The sequence below is a fragment of the Lepidochelys kempii genome, chromosome 1 (assembly GCF_965140285.1).
Source record: "Lepidochelys kempii isolate rLepKem1 chromosome 1, rLepKem1.hap1, whole genome shotgun sequence".
Lineage (NCBI taxonomy): Eukaryota > Metazoa > Chordata > Testudines > Cheloniidae > Lepidochelys > Lepidochelys kempii.
Genome location: NC_136380.1, coordinates 100,370,970 through 100,397,049, shown reverse-complemented (window position 1 = coordinate 100,397,049; position 26,080 = coordinate 100,370,970). Strand labels below are relative to the sequence as shown.

The 26,080-nt window shown below is 37.1% G+C and overlaps 2 protein-coding genes across 2 annotated transcripts in view; one reads left to right on the top strand and one right to left on the bottom strand.

Annotated features, from left to right (window-relative positions):
• UBAC2 (UBA domain containing 2) overlaps window positions 1-26,080 on the bottom strand; it is a 165,404-nt gene that overhangs the window by 68,521 nt on the left and 70,803 nt on the right. The window lies entirely within an intron of this gene.
• LOC140912998 (G-protein coupled receptor 183) lies at window positions 710-17,954 on the top strand. Its single transcript, XM_073348540.2, has 2 exons — window positions 710-794; window positions 13,019-17,954. The coding sequence occupies exon 2, from the start codon at window positions 13,023-13,025 to the stop codon at window positions 14,127-14,129; it is 1,107 nt and encodes a 368-aa protein (XP_073204641.1). The 5' UTR covers window positions 710-794; window positions 13,019-13,022; the 3' UTR covers window positions 14,130-17,954.

Genomic DNA, 26,080 nt, shown 5'->3' with positions numbered 1-26,080 from the left:
AGGATATTAGAGAGACAAGGTGGGTGAGTAATATCTTTTACTGGACCAACTTCTGTTGATGAGAAAAGTTTTCAAGATACACCTTAAGAAGAGCTCTGTGTAGCTCAAAAGCTTGTGTTTTTCACCAACAGAAGTTGGCCCAATAAAGGCTATTTCCTCACCCACCTTGTCTACTCTACTATAGACAGTTTCAAAGAATATCTTTCTAAAATCTGCTATGATATCGAAGCACTGATACTATGAACATGTACCACTGAGAGTACTATTTTTATATAGTACCTATCACCATGTCATTTAGTTGAATAATTTGCAAAACATTTTTAAATAAGCACTGATTCTTAAGTACAGAGCTCTTTGCCACACACAAATTTAAGATGCATTCATTCTTTTGAAAGTAACATGAAAAGTTTTTCTTTCTGGAATTTTTAGTTGGTTAAAGATTCAACTACGCAAAAATCTTGGTAAAGTCCCTTCTATGGAAGTTAGTGATACATAACTTCTAGGGGCTTTTTGTTTCTAGTTACTCTTTTCTGAATAGATTAATTTAAAAAGAAGCAGAAAGACACCTCAAATAGATAGGTTTTTTCACTTCCTTTAAAAACTCAGGTAGCGAATCAACCTCAGAGTACAGAAAAAATAATTCAAGCACAAGGGGGGGAAAAATATCACCACTCCATAAAAGGACAGTCCCACGTAATCACTCTTAAAAACAATAAGCAAAGAGGAAACGTTCATAGTTAAACTACACTGCCATATACAATTGCTGCACAGAGGATCTAAAAAGCCACTGATATGTAAGTACTGAAAAATAATTTGCTGTTTTAATTGAAAAACAACAAACAGTTCCAGGAAGTTAATGTATTCTTGTGTTGGACTGAATTTTTTCATGTGGCTGAATGGATATATTCTTTCTGGGTGGGAGAGAGAAATGTCAACAGGAGAAATTCTATGCCACTAGGACAGTGTATTCAGGCAAGTTACAATAGAGAGACTATCTGTTATTATTTTTAATCCAGGTGCTAATTCATCTTTGGGTCCAGCGATAAACAGGTTGAATTAAAATGATTTATAATATAGCCTTTTGAAAAACAAATGCAAAAGTTGACTGCAGCATTAGGATTGACAGTTTTTGCGAAATAATGTAATTTAAACCATACCAATGTAGAGACTAATGTGGAAGAAAATATTTTTCAGTAATTATTTCTGTGTGTCAAACAAAGACTTCATATTTCTAAGTCAATCTCTCTCTCTCTCTCTGCATAAATCACTCAATGAACCTGTAAGATACTTTAATAGTTTGAGAGTTTCTGAAAGCACACTTGTACTGTGGCAGCAGATAGCTTGTAGTATCACAAATATTTCCATGCTATGAAACAGTCTTTAGGCTATTCTCAGCCCAACTGCTTCTCAATCACAACTCTACTCACATGTAAAAACAATATAGCAATGATAATTTGCCAGGGTGCATGTAAGAATTTCTCCATCTTTTGACATAATATTGTCTTTCAAAGCTTTTTCTGTATAATTACTCCTTTTTCCAAAATGCAATTACTTAAACTTTTTGCGCCAAAATATCTTTATATGCTGAAGTTAATGCAATGTTACTGGCTATTGGATTTTTAAAAATATCCCCTACTTAAATAGACTGATAACGTTTTATATTGCAGTGGAACATAAAAAAATAAAGCTTTTCAAATTAAGCAACTCTTAATTCTCATTTAACTTTTCTAACAAAATAAAGACAACCCACAAATCTTTGAGCACATGGACAGCAAAAAGATCAGAAAAGGTGAGCTTTGGTAGTTATATGGATCATTAACCCAACAGTTCATATTGCTAGCACTTGAATCAGCTCCCTCTGAATAGAGAGACTGTAAGCTTCTCGATAATTGTTCTTTAACAGCCAGTCACTACAGTTATGTAGCTTTTAATAAATAAAACAGATTAAACAGAGACTGCACCAGGACAGATTACACATCAATAATGTATTTATTATAAGGGAGAGTGCTTTCAGTGCTAAAGCACAAGTTGCCATTTGAAATGTTACTTGATTTTAGGAGTGTTATTTTAAATGGTTCAGAGTTTTTCCATTGCTACATTGTTTGGTTCTTTCCTTATTCAGTTTAAAAATTTTAAGCAAGTAAGTGAAAGGAGTTTAGTTGTCTCAAAATCAGCTTGGTCTATGCACTAAATCATGCTAACAACTATAGATGTTACACCAGAGGACTCTCACATTTTTCATAACCCACAAAGACCACATGCAGAGAGAGAAATTCATTAAGTGGACACCTCCTCTCCCATTCAGCCAGACCACACACACTCTTCTCCCCTTGTTCAAATCACAGAGCATCACTATGAAAACTACAGCACTTGTTTACATGCAAAAGTAATATTACAGAAGTATTTAATATATTTTCAAAGCTGTCTTAATCCAATATAATCAATGAAAACAAGGAGTGCTAGCACCATGTAACCAGCTAGCTCTTTGTGGACCAGCAAACGATCTACCAGTTTGGGAACCTCTGTTACACTATGCAACAGATAAGTTCCTTTCCTATACCTTTAATGCCCACTGTCCCCACTACTACAGGCATCTTTCCTGCAACAACAAAATGGGATGTGTGTATGAGAAACCATTTGGGCTTGTGCTCTCTCTCCCTTACACACACACACACACACACACACACACACACACACACACACACACACACACACGCTTTCTCTCCCCTCTCCTGACAATGCCAGGACGTTTCAGACTTATTCAAATCTTTTATGCACTAGTGGTTTAAAAAGAATACTTGTGGCACCTTAGAGACTAACAAATTTATTTGAGCATAAGCTTTCGTGAGCTACAGCTCACGGCTGCTACTCTGAAACCAGTGGTTTAAAAGTTACCTTTGGAAGCTGAAATGAAATTTGTTTCCTTTCCAACATGTTTTTTGTCCATCACTCATTTATCACTCTAGAGTGGCAAATGAATGCTGGGCAGACAAATCTTAAATTTTTATTTTAGAGAACAAAAAAAATAAGCTAAGATTTGGATTTTATTTCTAAATATAAAAGTGGAATGGTACATGACCAATAACTAGGCAGTAGACATTAGACGTCCTACTGCACCTTCATTAGCTTATTGAACAAGCAGTACTTCTGTTCTTCCCCTTTTGTTTACACAAATTTAATTGAAGTTTCTATTACTTTAGAATGCAAAAGACTACTGTCATAAAACATTATCCAATGTACAGTTAAAATCTCCCCAGGAAATAAATATGATAAATTTCCTACAGAAACACCGTGGCTATGGACCTGTTTACCATGCCCAGGCAGCAACTTAGGCATCCACTCCTCAGTCATAGAGTTCAGATTTCACTGGATATAGACATACCACTGTATTTTGGGCACAGCTTAACAGCCCTGAGAAATTTGAAATCAATAAGATATATTAAAAACACTGCATAAGAAGGCTGAGTGTTGGAAAGAGGCAGAATGGTCTAGGGCAAGCCTTCCTGCAGCCCCCTCAATCTGTTTTGAAACCTCGCACATTTTCCAAGCTGCTGATGCACACCAATCACTCTCCTAAAACGTTCTCTTGCACTCATTTAGCATGCAATTTTCTAACATTCATAACTTCGTTAAAACTAATATATTTTGATTAGCAAAAATGGCTGATCAAAAAAAGATGTCCGAGGCTAAAATGGGGTGTGAGTGAGTCCCTCTGCCTAGGTCAGGGAAGGAAGGAAGAAAAGAAATCCATCATGTTGACAAAGGTTAAATAAATATACTCAAACCTTTCATACTATTTCTTCTCTGTCTTCAATATAGTGCTAAGATGCCCCCAGATCCCAAAACTTTTCTCTCACCTTTTCTTGCAAGTCACCCTTGCAAGAAGCAGGCAAATTAGGAAATTTCATAAGGATAAGAGCAATACACTAATTAAAACAAAAAACAAACAAAAATCCCACATCACTACAGTGTCTAATTTTGCTCCAATCTGAAAAAGGTCTCCCGACAAATCTCAAACCACAGATCATTGGAGTCAAGCCAGCAGAGAATTTGGTGGCTGGACTCTCCCCCTTCCTCCTTCTATTCTCTTTTTAACCAATTATAAAATAAATTATTATTATTCCTTACCTTTTTGTTAAAGAAATATCACGTGAGCCATATTAAAGTAAATAAACCAGTCTTATATAGAGAGTAAATAACAATTGCCTTTCCACTCTTACAATGTTTGTTCTCCTCCAAACAATAAAAATTATAAAGACAAAACGATGCATAGATCACTTCAATTTATGGATAATGTTTTATATGTGGTTGTAGCCATTTATACATACTATACCCTGGTGAGAAGATAGATAATAGATTCTTTTCATTCATCCATATTATAGCAAAAGGAGAGAACAAAAAGAAAAGGTCACGAAAGCTTATGATCAAATACATTTGTTAGTGCTACTACTCTAGAACAAAAAGAAAAATTCAGTCAGCTAGGCCAGTATGGGGAAGAAATAGTTGCATCTCTTGTATACAGTACAAATGTATACAATCTAAGGCCCCAATCCTGCAAATACTATGCATATATTTAATGTTATGCACATGAACAGTTCCACTGAATTTAATGGGACTACATGCATGTGTATAGTTAATCATTTGCATAAGTGCTTGCAGGATCAGGGATTTTGAATCAAAAACTTCTCAAGGCAGAAGTCATGGCTTTTTTTTAATATGGAAATAGCACAATGGGGACCTTATCCTGGCCAGGACCTCTGGGTGCTACAACAGAAATATAGAACAAAATATTATATTATCATTTAGTAACAACTGTCTAATTCAATGAAAGAGTGCTAATATTTGAAAAGGGCAAACAGGATGACCTGGGTCATAGGCTGGTGAGTTTGACATCAATCATGGGCAAAATAATGGAAAAGCTGATATGAGATTCAATTAATAAAGAATTGAAGGATATTAATATAATTAATGCCAGTCAACATGGTTTTATGGAAAATAGTGTTTGTAAAATAAACTGGATTTCAGTCTGGGATGAATGAAGGTAACTGCACAGATATCATTTACTTAAGCCATGTCTACATTACAGATGCTACAGCAGCATAGCTATGGCGTGGTAGTGTAGATGCTTCCTACAGTGAAAGGAGTGATTTTTCCGTTGCTGCATGTAATTCTTGCACTCTACCACTGACCTAACGCTGGTTATACTGGGGGTTAGATCTGCTCACACCCCAGAGTGATGTAGCTTTGTCAATCTAAATTTTAAGTGCAGAGCAGGCCGTATACTTATGGAAGGCATCTTAGTACAGCATGGCATTCTAATTAAAATATTCACACTGTACAACATCAATAAAGTGCTCATTAAATAGATTAAAAACTGGCTGACAGATCTCAAAACGCAGCTTTTTAATATCATCAAATGGTGGGTTTTCTAATGAGTTTCTACAGTGATCAGTTCTAGGTCTGATGATAGTGAACACTTTTACCAATGATCTGGAAATAAATGCAAAATCACTGCTGATGAAATTTACAGATGACACTCATATAGAGCGATGTGGATAATTTGGTAAACTGGACCCAATCAAACAAAATGCATTTTAATACAGACAAATGTAAGGTTATATACCTAGGAACAAGGAATGCAGGCCATGCCTACAGAATAGGGGGCTGTATCCTGGAAAGCACTGAATCTGAAAAGAATTTAGGGCTAATAGTGGACAAGCAACTCAACATGATCTCCCAGTGTGGTGATGTGGCAAAAAGGGTTAATGCAATCCTTAGATGGCTAAACAAGGGAATAAGTAGGGAGGTGATTTTATACTGTGTCCAAGTCTGATGTCCATATTTTTAAAACGATATTGAAAAATTGGAGGGGGTGCAGAAAAGAGCCAAAAATGATTTGAGGGCTGCCTTACAGCCACAGAATTAAAAAGCTCAATCTGTTTAGTATATCAAAGAGAAAACTGAAAGTGACTTGATTATGGTGCATAAATATCTTCATGGGGAGAAAGTAAGGTACTAAAGGGCTCTTTAATCTAGGGGAGACCAATGACTGGAAGTTAAATCAAGACAAATTTAAATTAGAAATAAGGCACACATTTTTAAAGAGCAAGGGAGATTAATCACTGGAACAAAATACTAAACAAAGTTGTGGATTCTCCATCTCCTGAAATCTTCAAACCAAGAGTGGATGCTTTTTGGAAGATATGCTTCAGTCAAACACAAGTTATTGTGATCAATACAAAGGTAACTGGTGTAATTCTATGGCCTGTAATTCTATTATTAAATGTTCCTTTCTGGCCTTAAAATCTATTAATCTATGAATCAATGCAATCAAATTATTTGCAGCCCACAATGCATCCGCATATACCCATTCTCATGCATTGTCTCATTCAGACAAAACTAAAAATCAAAACAACCATATCACTATAACTTTCTTCACTACACTAGAAAAAGAATGACTTCCAGTAGCATGAAATATCCATTTTGTATTCTAGGAATTGTGACAGTGTGTTCTAAAGTGCTAACTTAATAGTTATGTTTTTCAAACCTCTACATTAAATTAACTTGACGAGAAAAGCACGATAAAAAATTGAGAATTGACAATCCATGCAGGTGTAACACTAACAAACAATTAAAGTTCTATTCACATTTATCAGCCTAATATGCAGAGCAAGGAAGCAAACCATTGATATGCCAAAGGCATCAAAGTGTTTGCTGAAATTCTATGATACCGTTTTCTTGATACATCTTTCTAAGGTACAACACAGTTTGTAAAACCACAGTTCATCTCTATTATTTTCTTAAAAAATTAACCAGACGGAAGGACTATTTCAACATAGGTGACATGAGGGGGGTCATTTGGTTTAACAATATAATTAAATAAAATCATTCCAGTAGCAGTTTTTGGAGATTGCTTAAAAAGACACATCGTGATTCATGACAGACAAAGTCACTGGGGTAAATCACCAATTCAGCGCACAATGCTGAATTGAACCAATGGCTCAGTGGGAGCACAATGCAATCATACCAAGGTGTGGGAGTAGGGTGACCAGATGTCCCAATTTTATAGGGACAGTCCCGATATTTGGGGCTTTTTCTTATATAGGCTCCTATTACCCCCCCCATACTCTATCCCAATTTTTCATACTTGCTATCTGGGCAGCCTATGTGGGAGTCAAGTCGCTGCTTAATTAGGCTGAGGCTTGGAACACTGAAGAAGTGATCTGCTCCACTTTTAGTCAGGCAAGAACACGTAGAACACTACTGCCCTTTTCTACCACCTAGTGGATTGTGACAGGTTTGAGAGGAGTCATGTACTCTAGTCACATAATGAGCTATGCAATAATGATTACTGCCAAGAAACAAACACAGGGCAGCCTGGATATCAAGGAACAGGGAAAGACCACTCTTGGACTAATTAATAATACTCTTGACACCTTCCTCTAGGAAGTAAGTTTCCCTTTAATGGTTGCCAGTCCAGTGTTACCAAGAAAAGGCAAGACCAATCCAGCCAAGATTCTCTCTCTGTACATCTGTGTTTTTATACCAGGCCCATCAGCCTGATATTTGAGCAATAACAGACTACTAACAGCTTCAGTTCAGCATAAGAATGCAAGTAATATTAAACTGTAACATAGCAGCAGAAGTCACATTTATATTTCAATTTTTATTTTAATAAAGGCTACAGATACAATTTATGAAAGTCTATTCTTGCTTAGAAAAAAACAGGTTTCAGAGTAACAGCCGTGTTAGTCTGTATTTGCAAAAAGAAAAGGAGTACTTGTGGCACCTTAGAGACTAACCAATTTATTTGAGCATAAGCTTTCGTGAGCTACAGCTCACTTCATCGGATGCATACTGTGGAAAATACAGATGTTTTTATACACACAAACCATGAAAAAATGGGTGTTTATCACTACAAAAGGTTTTCTCTCCCCCCACCCCACTCTCCTGCTGGTAATAGCTTATCTAAATTGATCACTCTCCTTACAATGTGTGTGATAATCAAGGTGGGCCATTTCCAGCACAAATCCAGGGTTTAACAAGAACATCTGAGGAACGGGGTGGGGGGTGGGGCGCGTAGGAAAAAACAAGGGGAAATAGGTTATCTTGCATAATAACTTAGCCACTCCCAGTCTCTATTCAAGTCTAAGTTAATTGTATCCAATTTGCAAATGAATTCTAAAGCAGCAGTCTCTTGCTGGAGTCTGGTTTTGAAGTTTTTCTGTTGTAATATCGCAACTTTCATGTCTGTAATCGCATGACCAGAGAGATTGAAGTGTTCTCTGACTGGTTTATGAATGCTATAATTCTTGACATCTGATTTGTCATCTATTTCCCCTTGTTTTTTCCTAACCCCCCCCCCCCCCCCGCGTTCCTCAGACGTTCTTGTTAAATCCTGGATTTGTGCTGGAAATGGCCCACCTTGATTATCACACACATTGTAAGGAGAGTGATCAATTTAGATAAGCTATTACCAGCAGGAGAGTGGGGTGGGGGGAGAGAAAACCTTTTGTAGTGATAAACACCCATTTTTTCATGGTTTGTGTGTATAAAAACATCTGTATTTTCCACAGTATGCATCCGATGAAGTGAGCTGTAGCTCACGAAAGCTTATGCTCAAATAAATTGGTTAGTCTCTAAGGTGCCACAAGTACTCCTTTTAGGAAAAAAACAGTATTTTTCACTAGGAAAAAACTATTTTTTCTATATTGCAGTTATATGTATTTGTATAGTATGTACTCTGTATATTAGAAATATTTATAGATTAGTTCTAGGCCAGACTGTTCATTTTTGATTATTACATCAAGAGTACAAATCCCACAATTCCTCAAGAATAAAAAGTAAGACACAATTATTCCGTGAATATGTTTTAGTTTGTTGCCATACTACAATGTGCTTGATTATCATAAGTTAAGGATTTTATATATTCTTTTGGAGTGGGTAACATCTAGTCACTTGAGGGAGAGCCGGGTGGAAGAGGGGTACCATAGTGGGATGATGAAGGTGTGGCCAGAAAAGATCAAATACAAGAGATGGAAATAAGAAACACCAGTTTCCTGTATTTAAATTCTTTTAGAAGCACCCAGGAGATTAGATAGATTTCATCAAGAGAGGAGAGAAAAAGTAGGAAAGGAAATCAGAACAATCCTCATGAAGATAAATGCATTATTAAATGACCACTCACACCATGCCAAAATGCTCTGGATGATCCATAACCAATTCAAATAAAATTAAAGTCAGAAATATAATTATACAGCAATTCTTAGCAAGTGCTTTTTCATAACAACTAATGTAAGTTTGCTTTCATGAACACTAAATAATGGACATTACTTTACACCAGGTTTTCCTATTCAAAAGTACTGAAGCTTACTTACACAAATTCAAATTAGGCTCTCCACTGAAAGCATGAAGAAGCTGTTACTTCAAGTTTATCACTTGAAAAAGCTCAGTAATCCCTAGGCTCAAACAGGGCAAACTAAACCCCAGAAAAGCTGTAGCCAAGTGTCTTAACCAAGATATAAAAATCCATTTCAGATTTTAATTCCAACCCAGAATTAAGTATTCTGATCTCTGATATCCGGCACATATTTTATGATGAATCTTCAAGAAACAGCTGCCACTGCTTACCAGTAATATTTATGAGTACCAGTTGTCTGACCATTCTTTCTCTCTGTCTTCTGTAATAGTACAACTACAGAGATGATATATTACCTGGAAGAGTCTCTCTCAAAGATGATCTAGCTTAATATAACTACCCTGACATTAGGCACTATATGGAGATGTTTATAGCTTAATTTAAGATCTGAAATATGTGATCCACACATCTACAGATTTATTTTTTATGGAGAACTGTATAAACTGCTGATAATCAAGCCAGGACTCAGTGACCAGACTAATACTATGATCCAGTATATACTATAAGTAAACTGAATTGTGACCAACTTGAAATAAATAGGGCATTCTAAGCAAAGAGTCAGAGTGAAGAATATCAATCTTTTAATTCTTCTGCATCTTACTGGAAGGAAACTGTACATTGTAAAATTAATAATCTGGAACATTTTAGAAATGTGTTCTGATATTTTCTATATAATGTATTTATTCAGACACAGAAGTCTGAAATTGTTTTTAAATGTTGTCTACTGAATAATACCTCAAAGGGGACACACACCTCCAAAGCACTTGCAACCCCTCCCAGCTTGGTATCATTCACAAACTTTGTAAGTGTACTCTCTATGCCATTATCTACATCACTAATGAAAATATTGAACCGTACTGGACCCAGGACCAATCCCTGTGGGACCCCACTCGATATGCCCTTCCAGCTTGACGGTGAATCACTGATAACTACTCTCTGGGAATGGTTTCTCAGTCTTGAACATTCAGCCCCACGAGGTCACACTGGCTTCTCAACAAAAGAGCTGTCTCCTCAACAAAAGAGCTGTCTCAGTTATTGGAAACCATCCAGAACGGCGCTCGTGAAAGTTCTAACACCGCCAGCAACACTACCCCGCATAAATCAATTATATCCTGTGGCCAAGGCATTCGTAGGCCCCAACAGCCAGCCTTGATTGGCTACAAAGAAAGTGCGAAGGAGACTGTAGTCTTAAAGACTAACTTGCAAACCCTTCTATTATTATTATTAATTACACTGAGAAAAGTGTGCTATGCACTTTCATGGAAATGGAGACAGGCACCATTCTTGAAGCACTTTTAAACTAAATTCAAGCATGACACATGGGGGTTACAGACTGACAAAAAGGGGGAAAGGAGAGGAAAGAAATGAGTTATAATAATCAGATCACCCATGAGTAACGAGTAAGGCATGTTCACATAAAGGTGGCTTCATTAAATTAGAGTTGTTTTGTTTTTTAAATCTCACTAGCAGCCTCAAAAATGTAAACCAATCTTCTAGTGTTTACACAATGAAATCTGCTTTAAAAAACTGAGCTAAAATGTTATGCATAATTTCACTAAGCAACAACTAAGGAAGAACATAGCAAAAGAAAACACATATTTTAAGGGTAGTGGTACTGTCACGGTTCCTCCCCCACTCTGAACTCTAGGGTACAGATGTGGGGACCTGCATGAAAAACCTCCTAAGCTTATCTTTACCAGCTTAGGTCAAAACTTCCCCAAGGTACAAAATATTACCCCCGTTATCCTTGGACTGGCCGCTACCACCACCAAACTAATACTGGTTACTGGGGAAGAGCTGTTTGGATGCGTCCTTCCCCCCAAAATACTTCCCAAAACCTTGCACCCCACTTCCTGGACAAGGTTTGGTAAAAAGCCTCACCAATTTGCCTAGGTGACTACAGACCCAGACCCTTGGATCTTAAGAACAATGAACAATCCTCCCAACACTTGCACCCCCCCTTTCCTGGGAAATGTTGGATAAAAAGCCTCACCAATTTGCATAGGTGACCACAGACCCAAACCCTTGGATCTGAGAACAATGAAAAAGCATTCAGTGTTTTACAAGAAGACTTTTAATAAAAAATAGAAGTAAATAGAAATAAAGAAATCCCCCCTGTAAAATCAGGATGGTAGATATCTTACAGGGTAATTAGATTCAAAAACATAGAGAACCCCTCTAGGCAAAACCTTAAGTTACAAAAAAGATACACAGACAGAAATAGTTATTCTATTCAGCACAATTCTTTTCTCAGCCATTTAAAGAAATCATAATCTAACACATACCTAGCTAGATTACTGACTAAAAGTTCTAAGACTCCATTCCTGTTCTGTCCCTGGCCAAGACGACTACAGACAGACACAGACCCTTTGTTTCTCTCCCTCCTCCCAGCTTTTGAAAGTATCTTGTCTCCTCATTGGTCATTTTGGTCAGGTGCCAGCGAGGTTACCTTTAGCTTCTTAACCCTTTACAGGTGAGAGGAGCTTTCCCCTGGCCAGGAGGGATTTCAAAGGGGTTTACCCTTCCCTTTATATTTATGACAGGTACCAAGGAGGGAGAGGAATTATTTTGTGTGGTTCACTTAGGTGTGGTTAAGTGGAACAACAAAACCTTAAGAAAATTTAGTCTGCATGGCAAGAGAAAATTCTTGTGGAACAATCTCTCAGATAGAAATGGTGGAAGCCCCATCACTTAGGGCATTTACAATTAGACTAAACAAAGCACTAGAAAAGCATCATAGTGCACATTCTGCAATCACAAGGAGATGAACTGAATGATGTTATAGGTCTTTTCCATATCTAATTTCTATGATTCTATTACATTAGCTTTTATATTTACAGGCCCCAAAACCCAAGAGTTGCAGACTTGGAGTCGCAAAGGCCTGCTAGATCAATCCTCTCCTCTCATATTTTTAATAATATATTTAAAGCTATTCTGAATTTTCTGTATTGCCATTTAGTCAACAAGTATGATATATTATACCTAGATTACATGTCTGTTCCAAGAACCACTGAAGAAGGTTTGGAAGGTTTCAGTTCAATTGTTATAGGCAATACTAACGTTGTAAAAGCGTGGTCTCTATAAATTAAGTTCTCGTTACATGTTAATATAAGTCACAAATTTCATATCACTGCCAGAACCTCTTAGCAAATTAAAAAGAAACAAAAAACAAATAAAAACTCCCTGAAATTCACAGAAACAACTTTTTAAAGGTTTCTGTAGTTATCTGACCTTTGGTGACTTCACATGATTATGTGTCATTTTACTTTTAAACAAAACTGAGGGCTGCTTTTCTCCCCCAGGCTTCTTTAAAAGTTCTCTCTCTAACCTCAAACATTTATTTTCTAGAAAATGATATTATTCAAACCCAGGAATTCCCCAATTCATCCAAGTTTTGCTTTCTGCATGGTTTTGTTTTCTTTTATCAAAGCAAGAGAGCTGAACTTTTTTTAAACCACCTTAAAAAAAACGATTTCATCATAAGCAAGTTTCGTTTCAGGTTTTACAATGTTGGCCTGCTGCAAGATCAGTTGGCTGCTGCTAGGGGGAAGAAGTTGGTTTATATTTATTACAAAATGTTCCCTTTTGTTTTTTTTGTAGAGCTATGGCATTTCCTACGGAAACACCAGTTGTGAAAATGGTCACTGTCACGATAGCTTTCACAACTCCTCAGACAAACAACTCCACCTGCGACCTGTATGAACATCAAAATACAGCAAGGATCTTACTGCCTGTGTTTTACAGCTTTATTTTAATTCTTGGTGTGCTTGGAAATGGACTTGCCCTCGTTGTCATTTTTAAAAACAGAAAAAAAATCAACTCTACTACCCTCTATTCCATAAATCTTGTCCTCTCAGACATTCTTTTTACTACTGCCTTGCCTACACGAATAGCATACTATGCACTAGGATTTCATTGGCCATTTGGAGAAACACTTTGCAGACTAACTGCTCTCATATTTTATATCAACACATATGCAGGTGTAAACTTTATGACTTGCTTGAGTATTGACAGGTTTTTTGCCGTAGTCCACCCTTTTCGATACAACAAAATCAGAAGAATTAAACATGCCAAGTATATTTGTATATTTGTCTGGTTTCTTGTATTTAGCCAAACACTTCCATTGCTCATACAGTCCATGTCAAATGAGGAGAGAGGAAGGACTACATGTATGGAATATCCAAACTTTGAAAAAATTCAACATCTACCGTGGATACTTCTTGTTGCCTGTTTAATAGGGTACATCATTCCTCTTGAAATTATACTATTTTGTTATTCTCAAATTAGTTGCAAACTTTTTCAAACTGCTAAGGAAAACCCATTAACTGAAAAATCAGGGATAAACAAAAAGGCCATCAACACAATCATTTTTGTAATTGTTGTGTTTGTCATCTGTTTTACTCCTTATCACATTGTTATTATCCAACACATGATCAAGAAGCTTCAATATAATCCTTTGTGCAATGAACAGCAAACGTTCCAGAAGTCCCTCCATTACACTGTGTTTCTGATGAATTTTAACTGCTGCATGGATCCTTTCATCTATTTCTTTGCATGTAAAGGATACAAGAGGAGGATAATGAAAATACTGAAACGTCAAGTTAGTATATCAGTTTCAAGTGCCGTCAGATCAGCTCATGAAGAAAGCTCACGTGAGATGAGAGAAACACACATGACTATACTTTCAAAACCTTCAAATGGAAAGTTATAAACCGAAAATAAACATTCCAATAATGCAAGTTTACTGGGCCTTCAGTAAATACTGTTTATGCTTCCTGCGCAGCAAATTAAGTAAGATTGTTTCACAGTATTTTGGAAATCAAAGGTGATGTTGGACTAAAAAATAAATGGTCATGTGAAAGCAAGAAAACTCAAAATTAGCATTTTCCAAGCTGAATCACTTTGACCTGGCTTCATGAGTTTTCCAGGAGATTTCCACCATTCATTATTGTCCTGCAACTTTCCATTCCTGGATTTTAGGAAAGCTTGATTCACACTATATACTAGTACTCTGAGAAAGGAATAAACTAAAAAAAGCTAATAGCTCAGAGTGACTAAAAACCAACACATCTGAAAAGGGATAAACATCTGACTGATCTCCAATTTAAGCACTCATTACCAATATGGTGTGTTATGTGCACTGGACTGACAGGGCAAGGGTAAAGACATAAAACAAAGGAAATAACTTTTGAAGGAAAATAAAACTTATATTTTTCATGGATAATTATAAACGTGTAATTTAGAACCTTTTGGAGGCAGGGTTGGATTACAGTATTCGGAACATGAACATCTTATCTAAATTTATTGTGGATAACTTTGTGAGAATACAAGTGAAAAAGAGTTAAGACACTGTTAGTTTGTAAAATTTTGCATGTGTAAGTAAATCTAAAGAACAAAGAGAGCATTGTTTCCCACAACTATCCAAGGGTCTTCAAGGTTCCTGCTAAAATCACAGGTTGCAATAACAATAAGATAAAAGATTCTAGAAATGGGAAGAAATGTTTATAGTTGAAATGTGTTAAATTTGTTCATTTTAATGGGAGGAGTGACCACCTCTTCTTGGACACTCTTTATGTGGAGGGTTACTATATGAGAACAGCAGAAGATGGAGCAAGCTTCACCATCATGGTTGCTGCTGCCCACACCATCTTCTGGGTTGCACCACACCACCATGCGGCCTTCATCGTTCTGAACCTGAAACATGCCTTGACAAGACCAAGCCATAGTGGGAACAGATGACATCACTATCAGAGGTGCTAGAACAATTTTTCTAGTGGGGGTGCTGAGAGCCATTGAACCAAACTGTAAACCCTGTATATAATGGAAACCAGTTCAAGCCCGGGGGTGCTTCAGCATCCCCAGTTCCAGCACCTATGACCACTATCCTAGGGCTCACCTCTGCCCTCACCTTCCCCACCCCAGAATTAGCTGACTCCTGAACAACAGCTAGGATGCCAGTCTTTGGTTCCTGCCATCATACCCTTCCTCATGTGTCATGTTCTTTCCCACCTTATTTCTCCTTTTTTTCTATTTCTTGTCTTCTGTCTAATAAGACTCTGCCTTAGCTGGGCAACACAACTTTGCAACACTGCTGTGAGCCTGTGAACAAGAAAGGCAAGCTAAAAACAATGCCTTGAACAGCCCAACACTGGTAAAAGATTGCCAGATCTCAGAGTGGCAATAAGACCATGTGCTGTGTCTGTGTTTCCTCAGCAGTGAGATTGCAACTGAAAGTCATCACCAGATAAAGAAGCTACATTTTCTATTTTTGCTATTCTTTATCTCCCCCTATATGTGAGTTCACCGTGTTTTCCCTTAAAGGAAGCGGGACCATACTTGAACAGCACAGCAGCAGCAGCTCAGGATCAACTAAAGTAACTTTTTGCTCATTTCCCCACAAAAAAGTGCAGTTAATACCATCTAAATACTATCAACTGGAGATTTCCAACCATAAAAGACACTATACAGCTGAAGCGAAATGGAACAAGGAAAACTGTTACAATGAAAGACTTCATTGTTTAAGTTGTAAATGCTTCCACTGTTTTTTCTTCTTTTCCTGTCTTTTTATTAAAAAGTTAAAAAGATGTTTAATGGTAGCTGTTAACATGGTAGTAAGTCAGCAATAACTTGTCACAAAATCACACTTAACTGTTTAATGTTGTAAAAGAAAACATGGGTTTTAGTAACATCTTATTCCTGTTGGGCATGTGACACCCCCTTACCACTACAGATTCCATACTATTAATGTCTATCTTTCTACTTATGGCATGCATTTGGTCTAGTTTTAGATTGGAAGACCCTCAGAGCAAGACATTTCTGTATATTTGCCTGTAAAATGTCATGAACACAAACAGTATATCACCATATAAGCAATCACTTATGTATCTCTCTGTTTTTTTAACAAATAAAATCAAAGCACAAATTAGTATTAAAATATTAACTCCCCTCTTTTCTCTATGTTCTCACATCTATCATTCTGTTATTTTTAAATCTAAATATATATATATTAAAACTAAACAACTAACTTCATGTCAAAATGCTAGTTTTCCTTGAGTAAGTAAGGACTGCAGCACTGGGCCAATTACATAACAGTTTATTTAAGAAAAGTCTTACATAATGTGCCCCTTAACTCTTTTTTCCTTATTTTAATACATTTTCTCAAATATTTAATGAGACACCATCTTTCCGTAAAATAAAGACCTAGAGCTGAATTACATGGTCTATTAAAATACCTACTTTAAACTTAATTTCCTGGTGGCATTTTACTGTGAGTAACAACTGTTTGTTTTAATGATTTCTCTCATAGTAATTTAATGCATTATGTAAAGAAGGTTATAATAATTAGTTCTAATTTAGACTAGATTTAGATGAGAAGCAGCACCCAATTTGTAGACCTTGAAATCAAATTGAAATATAATGTATTGGGAGAAAAATCTTTCAGTGTTCTCTATTCTAGCACCCACCCACCCATCTGAATATGCCCCCAAACGAACTAGAAATAAGGAAGAGCTCAAGAGGTGGATGAGAATTTTTCCTCCTCCCCCCCAAAGAGGTTGCAAGAATATTTTTTAGTGTGTGCATGCAAGAGCTTCTCCTCTTCCTGCTGATGTTGTGGAAAGGCAAAGCTAAAGGAGTGAATTTCATACTCATTATCAAGGCAGTAAGGTCTGTGATCATCCTTACTTCCTCTGGTCTTAGTCTTGGGCCAGATGCCAAAAAAGCTCTGTTTCCCCACTCTCACAAGAACAATTTGTTGGTCGTTTCTTCTTTTCTGAAGGGCATAACTCTGGAAGGAAGTTGTGTTTCCTTAGCAAGAGGCATCACTCTTTTAAGTGGTTTAGTTAAACGCCTGGAGGGCCTTAAAAATCACATTTGTCATCTTTAAAAGTACCTAATGTCCTATGGGGAGTCAATAGTGATGTGTTCTTAGCAGCTACTGCTGCTGAGGTGGGCTGTGCTGTGTTTTGGATCAGGTAGAGCTTTAACAGTAGTGTACTAATTCCTAAATACAGTGAGCTGTAGTAATCTAGTCTAGAAGCTACAAAGGCATGGATCACTTGCCAGGTCAGTAACAGAAAGCAAGGGGTGTAAGCCTTATTACCAGCCACAGATGGCAAACTTAACTCTGTGCATGTCCAGAAAGAATGAGGAGCCTAAGAGAATTCCTAGAGAACAAAACTATTTGGTAATCTGAGGGCAGACTCCTTCAAAAACATAAGATGCTACAGTTTTCCAGCTCTTCAAAAGGCGTCCCTCGTTCCATCAAAATCATCTCTGTCTTGATTTGGTTTAGCTTCAGCCAGCCTTCATCCACTTGCTAATCTTGGCCGGGCACGAGAATAGTTATGTAACACTGCTATCAGCAATGCAAGTAAAACAGAGCCTGGTGTCATGTGCATATTGCTGACTGTTGAGACAATGTCTCATGACCTTGTGGGGGAGGTTTAGATTGGATATTAGGAAAAACTTTTTCACTAAGAGGGTGGTGAAACACTGGAATGCGTTACCTAGGGAGGTGGTAGAATCTCCTTCCTTAGAGGTTTTTAAGGTCAGGCTTGACAAAGCCCTGGCTGGGATGATTTAACTGGGAATTGGTCCTGCTTTGAGCAGGGGGTTGGACTAGATGACCTTCTGGGGTCCCTTCCAACCCTGATATTCTATGATTCTATGACCTCTCCTAGCAGCTTCACTATAGACAAAGAACAAGATAAGTGATCAAATAGAGTCTGCCAAGTGGTATGTTGGAGACAAGACTTTGCCCATCACAATTACAATGTGACCTGAAAGGAAGGATATCACCCAGTGCAGGAGTAATCATATTAACCTTTGCTATGTCTCCAAAGCAAAACAATATACTCTGGTCAATATATCAAATGCTGCAGAAAAGAACTAATATTATGAGACGTATACATTCTCCACTGTATTTTCCATTGCACGTTGCTATGTGAAAACTTGATTATGCCAATAAACTCAAATCCTGATACTCCTTTCACGTTGGTGAGAATCAGGAGTAATTCTAGTTTCATAACAGTATAAATGAGAAAAGAATGAAGCCATGTGTATGTATTGGCATAATAAGATATTTTATATGATTCACTTCATTAATGTAATAAATGACATCTTTAATTACTCTTAACCATGATTTAGTATATAATCAAGTTACCAATGATCAAAATTGCAATTCTACAAATGTTAATGACTTATTTTTTGTTACAGGTAAAAACATTACTGTAATTCATTTAAACTGGGGTTGCTAAATTCTATCTTCATTTGGACTTTCCTCTAAGGTCTTTATGGAAAAAAACAGGTGTTAATCAATGTTCAGTTTTAAATGAATTATCTAGGTTTAGGGGAGTCTTTATTGGATAATTTATGTGATTTATAAGAGTTGCTAAGGTTACAACAGCAATGAGATGCGGTCTGTGTTTCGAAATTGTTTCTCAGAACAGCACAAAGATCAAGATGTCACTTTGCAGTAGTAGTAGACAAGAACAGGAAACAAGTGCACCTCCACAGTTTGAAACATATTTGCTTGAAACATATTTTATTGCTTATTTTCACAACATCACCCCTACAAGCTTTAACCTGATTAGCCCCTCTCCTTTGGAAGTGCTGGGTATGAGTTACTGTCTGTTTCTCCATCTACTGGTCCATTGCTGGTGGCTGAACCTTCACTCACTTTGCAGCAACAGAGGCCAGACAGAGGGCATTTTAAATGGAAATAATATTGAGGAGTAGCAGCAGGCCATATTACAAACTGAGGAGGAGGGCTACAAAATATTACTGCACAGGAGGAACAGACAGAACCCTTGCCACTTGTTTACTGTAATCTTTTTTTGTTTAGCATTCTACTATTGAAGAATATGGGGAGGGAGCAGGATTCAGGCAGGTAGCATACTCTTTTGGAGACCGTTTCTAAGGCTTTAGAGAGGTGAGAAAAGAGGAAAAAAGTGACGTTGCCGGCACACTGCAGAGTGTGGGGAACAGAAGAGTGAACCCCCAAAGCCTCAGGAGGTATCAGAGGGCAGCAGACGGCCCTCTGAAGTTGTCTGGAAAAGAAATGGTTGCAAGAAAACAGTAAAAAAGTAAACAGATTCCAATGCCTGTTTGGAACAAGGAAGAGGATAGCACCCAACATACAAAGAAAAGGAGGACTTGTGGCACCTTAGAGACTAACATATTTATTTGAGCATAAGCTTTCGTGAGCTACAGCTCACTTCATCGGATGCATCCAGTAATGCATGATTTTGACACCCCAAATAAAAGGTGAAACAAGCAATCTTAGTAGTATTTCACTTTGTGGTTTTGTGTATCTAACTCCGGATGATAATCAAACCCCCAAATGTCACACAGCTCCACTAACTACAAACCTATTAGAGTTACAAAAATAGTGTGTGTAACTGAAATAATGATTGTGACTATCTGCTGTGACTACCTGAGTTAACGTGGGCAACAATTAGTTCAGCCTAATCTTTTGAAAGAATTAGAGTCATAAACGGATCTATTGTCCTGTTTAATAACTTACATTTTGCTTCTGGTGTAAATCTCTTTGCTTATCCACTATGATAATCCCGTGGTTTAAATTTTAACAGCAGGGAGACACATTCCCCACTCCTCCACCTCCCCAAAAAATGAGCATGAGGGGAGAGAACAAACTTGACTAACTAAAACATTTTTAGATGTCAGTGTTTACCTGGAATAATATACCAATACACAATATTTTGCCTTCAGCTGATGAACTTGTACTCTAATTTTTGCAGAAAAAGTGTGGGAAAAGATAATCATTAGCTTGATTTTTTTCTTCAAATTAGTATTCCTTTTTTAAAAGTTCATATATGCAAAGTTTTCCCTTAAGGCTGTATATCATCTTTCCATAACACTTTTATTTCCTCACAAACTAGAGGTCATGCATCATTACAACAGAACATGACAGCTAGGAATATGAGACTTGCCATGCCAGATCATGACATCTAGTCTGCTATCCTGCTTTAAACAATGGTAAGTACTAAATGATTCAAAGGAAGATGAGGGATGCCTCATAATATAGGAATTTTCCCCTTAGGAGTATTTTCTTCCTAATCCCAAGTAGTTCTTGATTCATTTATATCCTAAGGCATAAGCATTGATATAGCTATTGTAGGTAGCAAGATTTATAACCCTTTATAACCGTCCAAATACATGGAACCCTTTTATGGGCTCATATCTACTATATATAAAAAAAAAAAAAAAGAAAAGGTTAAGACCTTAGGCCATATTTAGCAAAGCTTGTGCAAAAAGGCATATAGTTCACCTCCATAAAGAACTAAAACCCACTGGCTTCAGACATTCATCCTTCTGCAGATTTCTTCTTTCTCACCTATCCCAATCTCTCCCTGCTCTGAATGATTGTCCTTATTTTGTAGATCTCTAATAACGAAGTGCTTGGTACTTTCTACTCTACTAAATAAAAAGCAAATTACTCCTGGGGGAATTCTGCACCTAAAAATTAAAAAGTCCCCATATTTTATTTGTCAAAATAACACAATATAATCATACCAGTTTCAATTATTTTGGTAAGTTATTTCAAAATACCTGTCAGCAACTATGTAACAATATAGACAACAAAAAGAGATTCAGGAAATGTTTTTTGACAAATAGATTCCTTACTAAGCATATTAACACAGAACTTTGAGTAATAATTCATTTAAACTACAATACGGAAATGTATTTCCTGCACCTCTCACACTGGTACCTTGCGTTTTGTCAAATCTGCAGTGAAAGTGTTCTTAAAATGAACATGTGCTGGGTCATCATCTGAGACTGCTATAACATGAAATATATGGCAGAATGTGAGTAAAACAGAACGGGGGACATACAATTCTCCCCCAAGGAGTTCAGTCACAAATTTAATTAACACGTTATTTTTTAAACGAGTGTCATCAGCATGGAAGCATGTCCTCTGGAATGGTGGCCGAAGCATGAAGGGGCATATGCATGTTTAACATATCTGGCACATAAATACCTTGCAATGCCGGCTACAGAAGTGCCATGCAAATCCCTGTTCTTACTTTCTGGTGACATTGTAAATAATGACATTGTATCTCCTGTAAATGTAAACAAACTTGTTTGTCTTAGCGATTGGCTGAACAAGAAGTAGGACTGAGTGGACCTGTAGGCTCTGAAGTTTTACATTGTTTTGTCTTTGAGTGCAGTTATGTAACAAAAAAAAAAATCTACATTGTAAACTGCACTTTCATGACAAAGAGATTACACTACAGTACTTGTATGAGGTTAATTAAAAAATACAATTTCTTTTGTTTACAAATATTTGCACTGTAAAAATGATAATCAAAAATAATATACACTTTGATTTCAATTACACAAAATACAATATATATGAAAATGTAGAAAAACGTCCAAAATATTTAATAAATTTCAATTGGTGTTTTATTGTTTAACAGTGCGATTAATCCCGATTAATTTTTTGAGTTAATCACATGAGTTAACTGCGATTAATCAACATCCCTAGTTCACATAATTTATTTCAGTATATATCACTTAGCATTTGCTAACAATAAATTTAATCCATCATTCTGCCCATTTACTTAACTTTCTTAAATTCCTCACAATCTTCTCTAGTCTTTCAACAACTAAATAATTTTGTCAACGTGAAATTCTGCTACCTTCCCGTTCACCACTTTTCCAGATCACTAATAAATATACTGAACAGCAAACATCTTATTACAGTTCATTGGTGCAATCACCTGTTAACCTTTTGCCAAACTGAATAACAGACTATTTATTCCTACTCTTCATTAAATAAGACACTATTACAAAGCGAAGCAACAGGAAGATATCTTCTTGGTAAACTGTGTCACTAAACAGATACACTGTTGTGTTTTGTACAATCTGGCACTTTATCATGATGTATCATCACTTTATCATCCTACATACAACTTGGTACTTTTTACCCATATAAGACTCACTGATCTGCAATTTGCAGGATCATCACAGAGCATTTTTGCAACATAATGTATTTATCTATCCTCGAGTCCTCAATACAATAAATGATATTTTATGCATTATTTTTGATAGCTAAGTCACTTCATTCTTAAAATATATTCGTAACTCTTGGATGAATACAATCCAGTCCTCATTACTTACTACATTATAACCAAGGAGATATTCCATATTACCATAAAATGAAATTGAAAACTCTGAACTACTGTTCATAAAGATAATTTACAAATTTAATGCTGCAAATTCTTGTTCCTATTAAAGTTGTTTTTGTACACTGTGGGTTTGGTTTTACACTTAGTTTTCCATTGCAAATATAACAGTAACAGCTTTTTTGTAGCATCATGTGTTTTCAAATAAAATATCTTCTCTTTTTCTATCTGTGACAGAAACTTTTTTTTAAAGCCAGCAACTAACAGCTCTGCAGTCCCGGAGATTGTTGCAACAAAATCATTTGGCTCCTCTGCAACCTCAAACAAGAAAAATAAGGATGGTACAGAGCAGCTCGGTGATTTCTTTGCAACTGTCTTCATCATAAAAGTCCATCCCAGAGCAATTCTTTGTAGTCAAATATCAAAATAGAAGTTGTTTGAACAAAGTGATGACTTCTCAAAAAGTGTGTGTTCATTTGTTTTTACAGATATAACTGTGAGCATAAAAACAAATCAAGCAAAAATAATGAACAAAATAAACACTAAAAAGCCTGGTTACTTACACATACACTGAGTCTTCAAATTCCCTTCCTGATCAGTAGTTTAAAGACTTGAAGGACAGGTTTCAAATTTCCTAATAGTCTAGTGGACCTACTGTCTTGATGGCTGCTTCTCATATACTTAATAACTTTGTTCTTTGTCACCTGTCTTTAGCTAGTTGCTCATTAAAGCCCCAGTCATACAACTACTCCTACCTGGAGCTCCACTGAACTCACTGTTATTAAGCAGTTAAATAAAAGTTACTTCTTGAACCAACTTTTGTCTATTACATAGGTAAGTCAAGAGTAGTCTCTCCTCTTGTGTGCTCCAGAGTTAGCTATTCAATAACTTATTTATGAAGTCATCCAATTCCCTGCTTCGCATTCTGTAAAGCAGCCACATTTATTTTACAAAAATATGGTAAACACAGGAGCTGAATGGGAAGACTATTGTTACTCCTGCTCTGAGGAGTTCTTCCCCAACAACAGGTACCTAGCAGTACTGTGTAATTTGGAAGAGGGAAGGAGTAGTGGTAAGGAATTCAGTCAGGAGACATTTAGAAAGCTCAGCCTGTGAGGACCATGAGATGAAATAAATGATGTACCTGCTTCATCCAAGGATATCAGATTCTAAACAAAGAAGGTAGACAGATCAGTGAACACCAAAGAGAAACTTGTCAGCATGATGCAATTCTTGACTTCAGCATGGGGCACTTATTTTAATTGTGCTATTTTTCCTCAAACATAAGATGATAGAGGGCACCATCAACATTAAGGCAAGTTTAAACAAAAAAAAATCTAAAACTATCATCTTTTCAGAAAAGTTCATCCCAAGCCTTTGAAAGTGAACTGAGGATTTCCTTCTGCATTCCAAGGGGATTTCCACCTCCCAATCTTCCTCTGCTCTGGCTATGCATGAAGAACAAACAAGGTTACTATACTTCCCCACAGAGGAAGGGAAGGAAAAATCCCTGTCTCCAGGCTTACTAGCAGCAAGAAAAGCTAGTCTCCTTACAACTAACCCGCAGCTGGACTGAAAATATGGCCTTCTAGAAATCCGCTACAACAGCAAGTGAAAAAGAGAAGCCTTCCTTACCATTCCCCAAAGTGAAAAGACTCTCTTGCCAGGTATGTTTTCTCCTCTTTCAAGGAGCCAATTTATTACAAAGCTTTTGGCAAAAGGAAAAAAAAGTCATAAGAAGGGTTGTCACTGTCCAGTGTCCAGTTTTGTTTGCATCACCTTGAGAGAGATACAGTAGGGACTGGATAACTGGTTACAAGTACAGTGGACCTTCCATATGAGTGTATAAAAAGTAGGATTATTAAGCTTGACAAGGAAGAGTTGACTTGACTGAGGTACAGTGAAAAAGTGACTGCGACAGAATACACCTCTGCATTCACAACTTACAGACGATTGTAATAATGTTTGTACAAGGTATACTTTGTGAGATATTTAAAAACTCATAAGTTGCTGAACAATAATATAATAGCAAAATGCACACAGCAACATTATATGTGAAGTTATAAACATAAACTCAGATCATGACTAAAAGTATGTTTTCCAGATAAGTTTGGGGAGTGGCCAAACCAGTTCCTCAAAGACAAAGGGCAAACTTATGTCTCAGCCAGGTGTAAATAATGCTGATGGACCATTACCTGCTAAGTGGCCATTCTTTGGCAAGAAAGGGGGTAGGAGACAAAAAAAATCTACTTTTTAGTAAAGAAACATCAGGGAGTTTCCTTTCACACAGCCTGCCTGTCACCTTGCTCCCAGCTGAAAATGCTTCTCAAAGGGGGGACAGGACTACAAAAAGGGGCAGTCACACACACACCTCCTCTTTCTGCTCACTGCATTCTCTGTACCTGAAAAAGACAAAGGAAGCAGCTGTTGGACTCTGGAGAAGGGATCCTGACCTAAAGAGTTTGGTCAGTAAGACTGGTGAGAAAACTTTGCTTTGAATCTAATATAGTTTGTTAATTTAGCTACATTTAATCTTGTTGCATTTAATTAGTTGCATTTAATCTTTATTTTTCTTGTAACGATTTCTTATTTACACTCACTTAAAATCTCTCTCATTGTAGTTAATAAGCTTGTTTTATTATTTTATCTAATCCAGGGGCTCTCCCCCGGGCCCTGGCTGCTGCGTCGAGAGAGAACGGTGTGAAGGGATATGGGGGGGGAAGCCCTCTCTCCCCACCGCAGCCCCAGAGCAGCCTGCACCCCTAGCCAGAGCCCTCACCCCCACACCCCTCTGCACCAGCCCGGAGCCCCCTCCCAAATCCTGAACCCCTCATCCCCAGCCCCACCCAAAGCTTGCACCCCCAGCCACAGCCCTCACCTCCCCACACCAAGCCCCCTCCCACACGCTGAACCACTCAGCTTCACCCCCACCACACATCACCGCCATATTGGGGCACATAAAATTAATTCCACACATGGATGTAAAAAATTAGAGGGAACATTGGACTGAACATATTTGTACTGTCCAGGAGAGGGCTGAGTTGTACAAATACATACACTTCTGGATGAAGATCTGGGACTAGGGGTGTATTGGGGTCACCCTGTAGCATAACTAAGGCTGGTAAGAGCCAAGGTGTGGCTGGCTGGCTGAAGCACACACAGACATCTTTGGGTGTGATTTATATGCTGGAGGCTGTTTGTGAGCAATCCAGTTGGAGGCTACAGCAGCAAGGCATTGTAAAGGGCAGGAGTGACACAGCTACCCATTAGTCTGGATTGTGCCCCAGTATGTCACAATGATCACTTTCCTTTTAGTTTTATCACATAATATGAGAACAAAGACTATGAAATTAAAGATTAAAAATTAAATTCAGACTATAAGAGCGTTAATATTTCTATATATCATAGTTAACTTGTGACTTTTTTGTGCCAAAAGAGAGAGAAAAACAGCCTGGTTAGCTTTTAAATTGAAATGAATGATGTTAGAACCTTTAACAGTATTTGTAATTCTGTA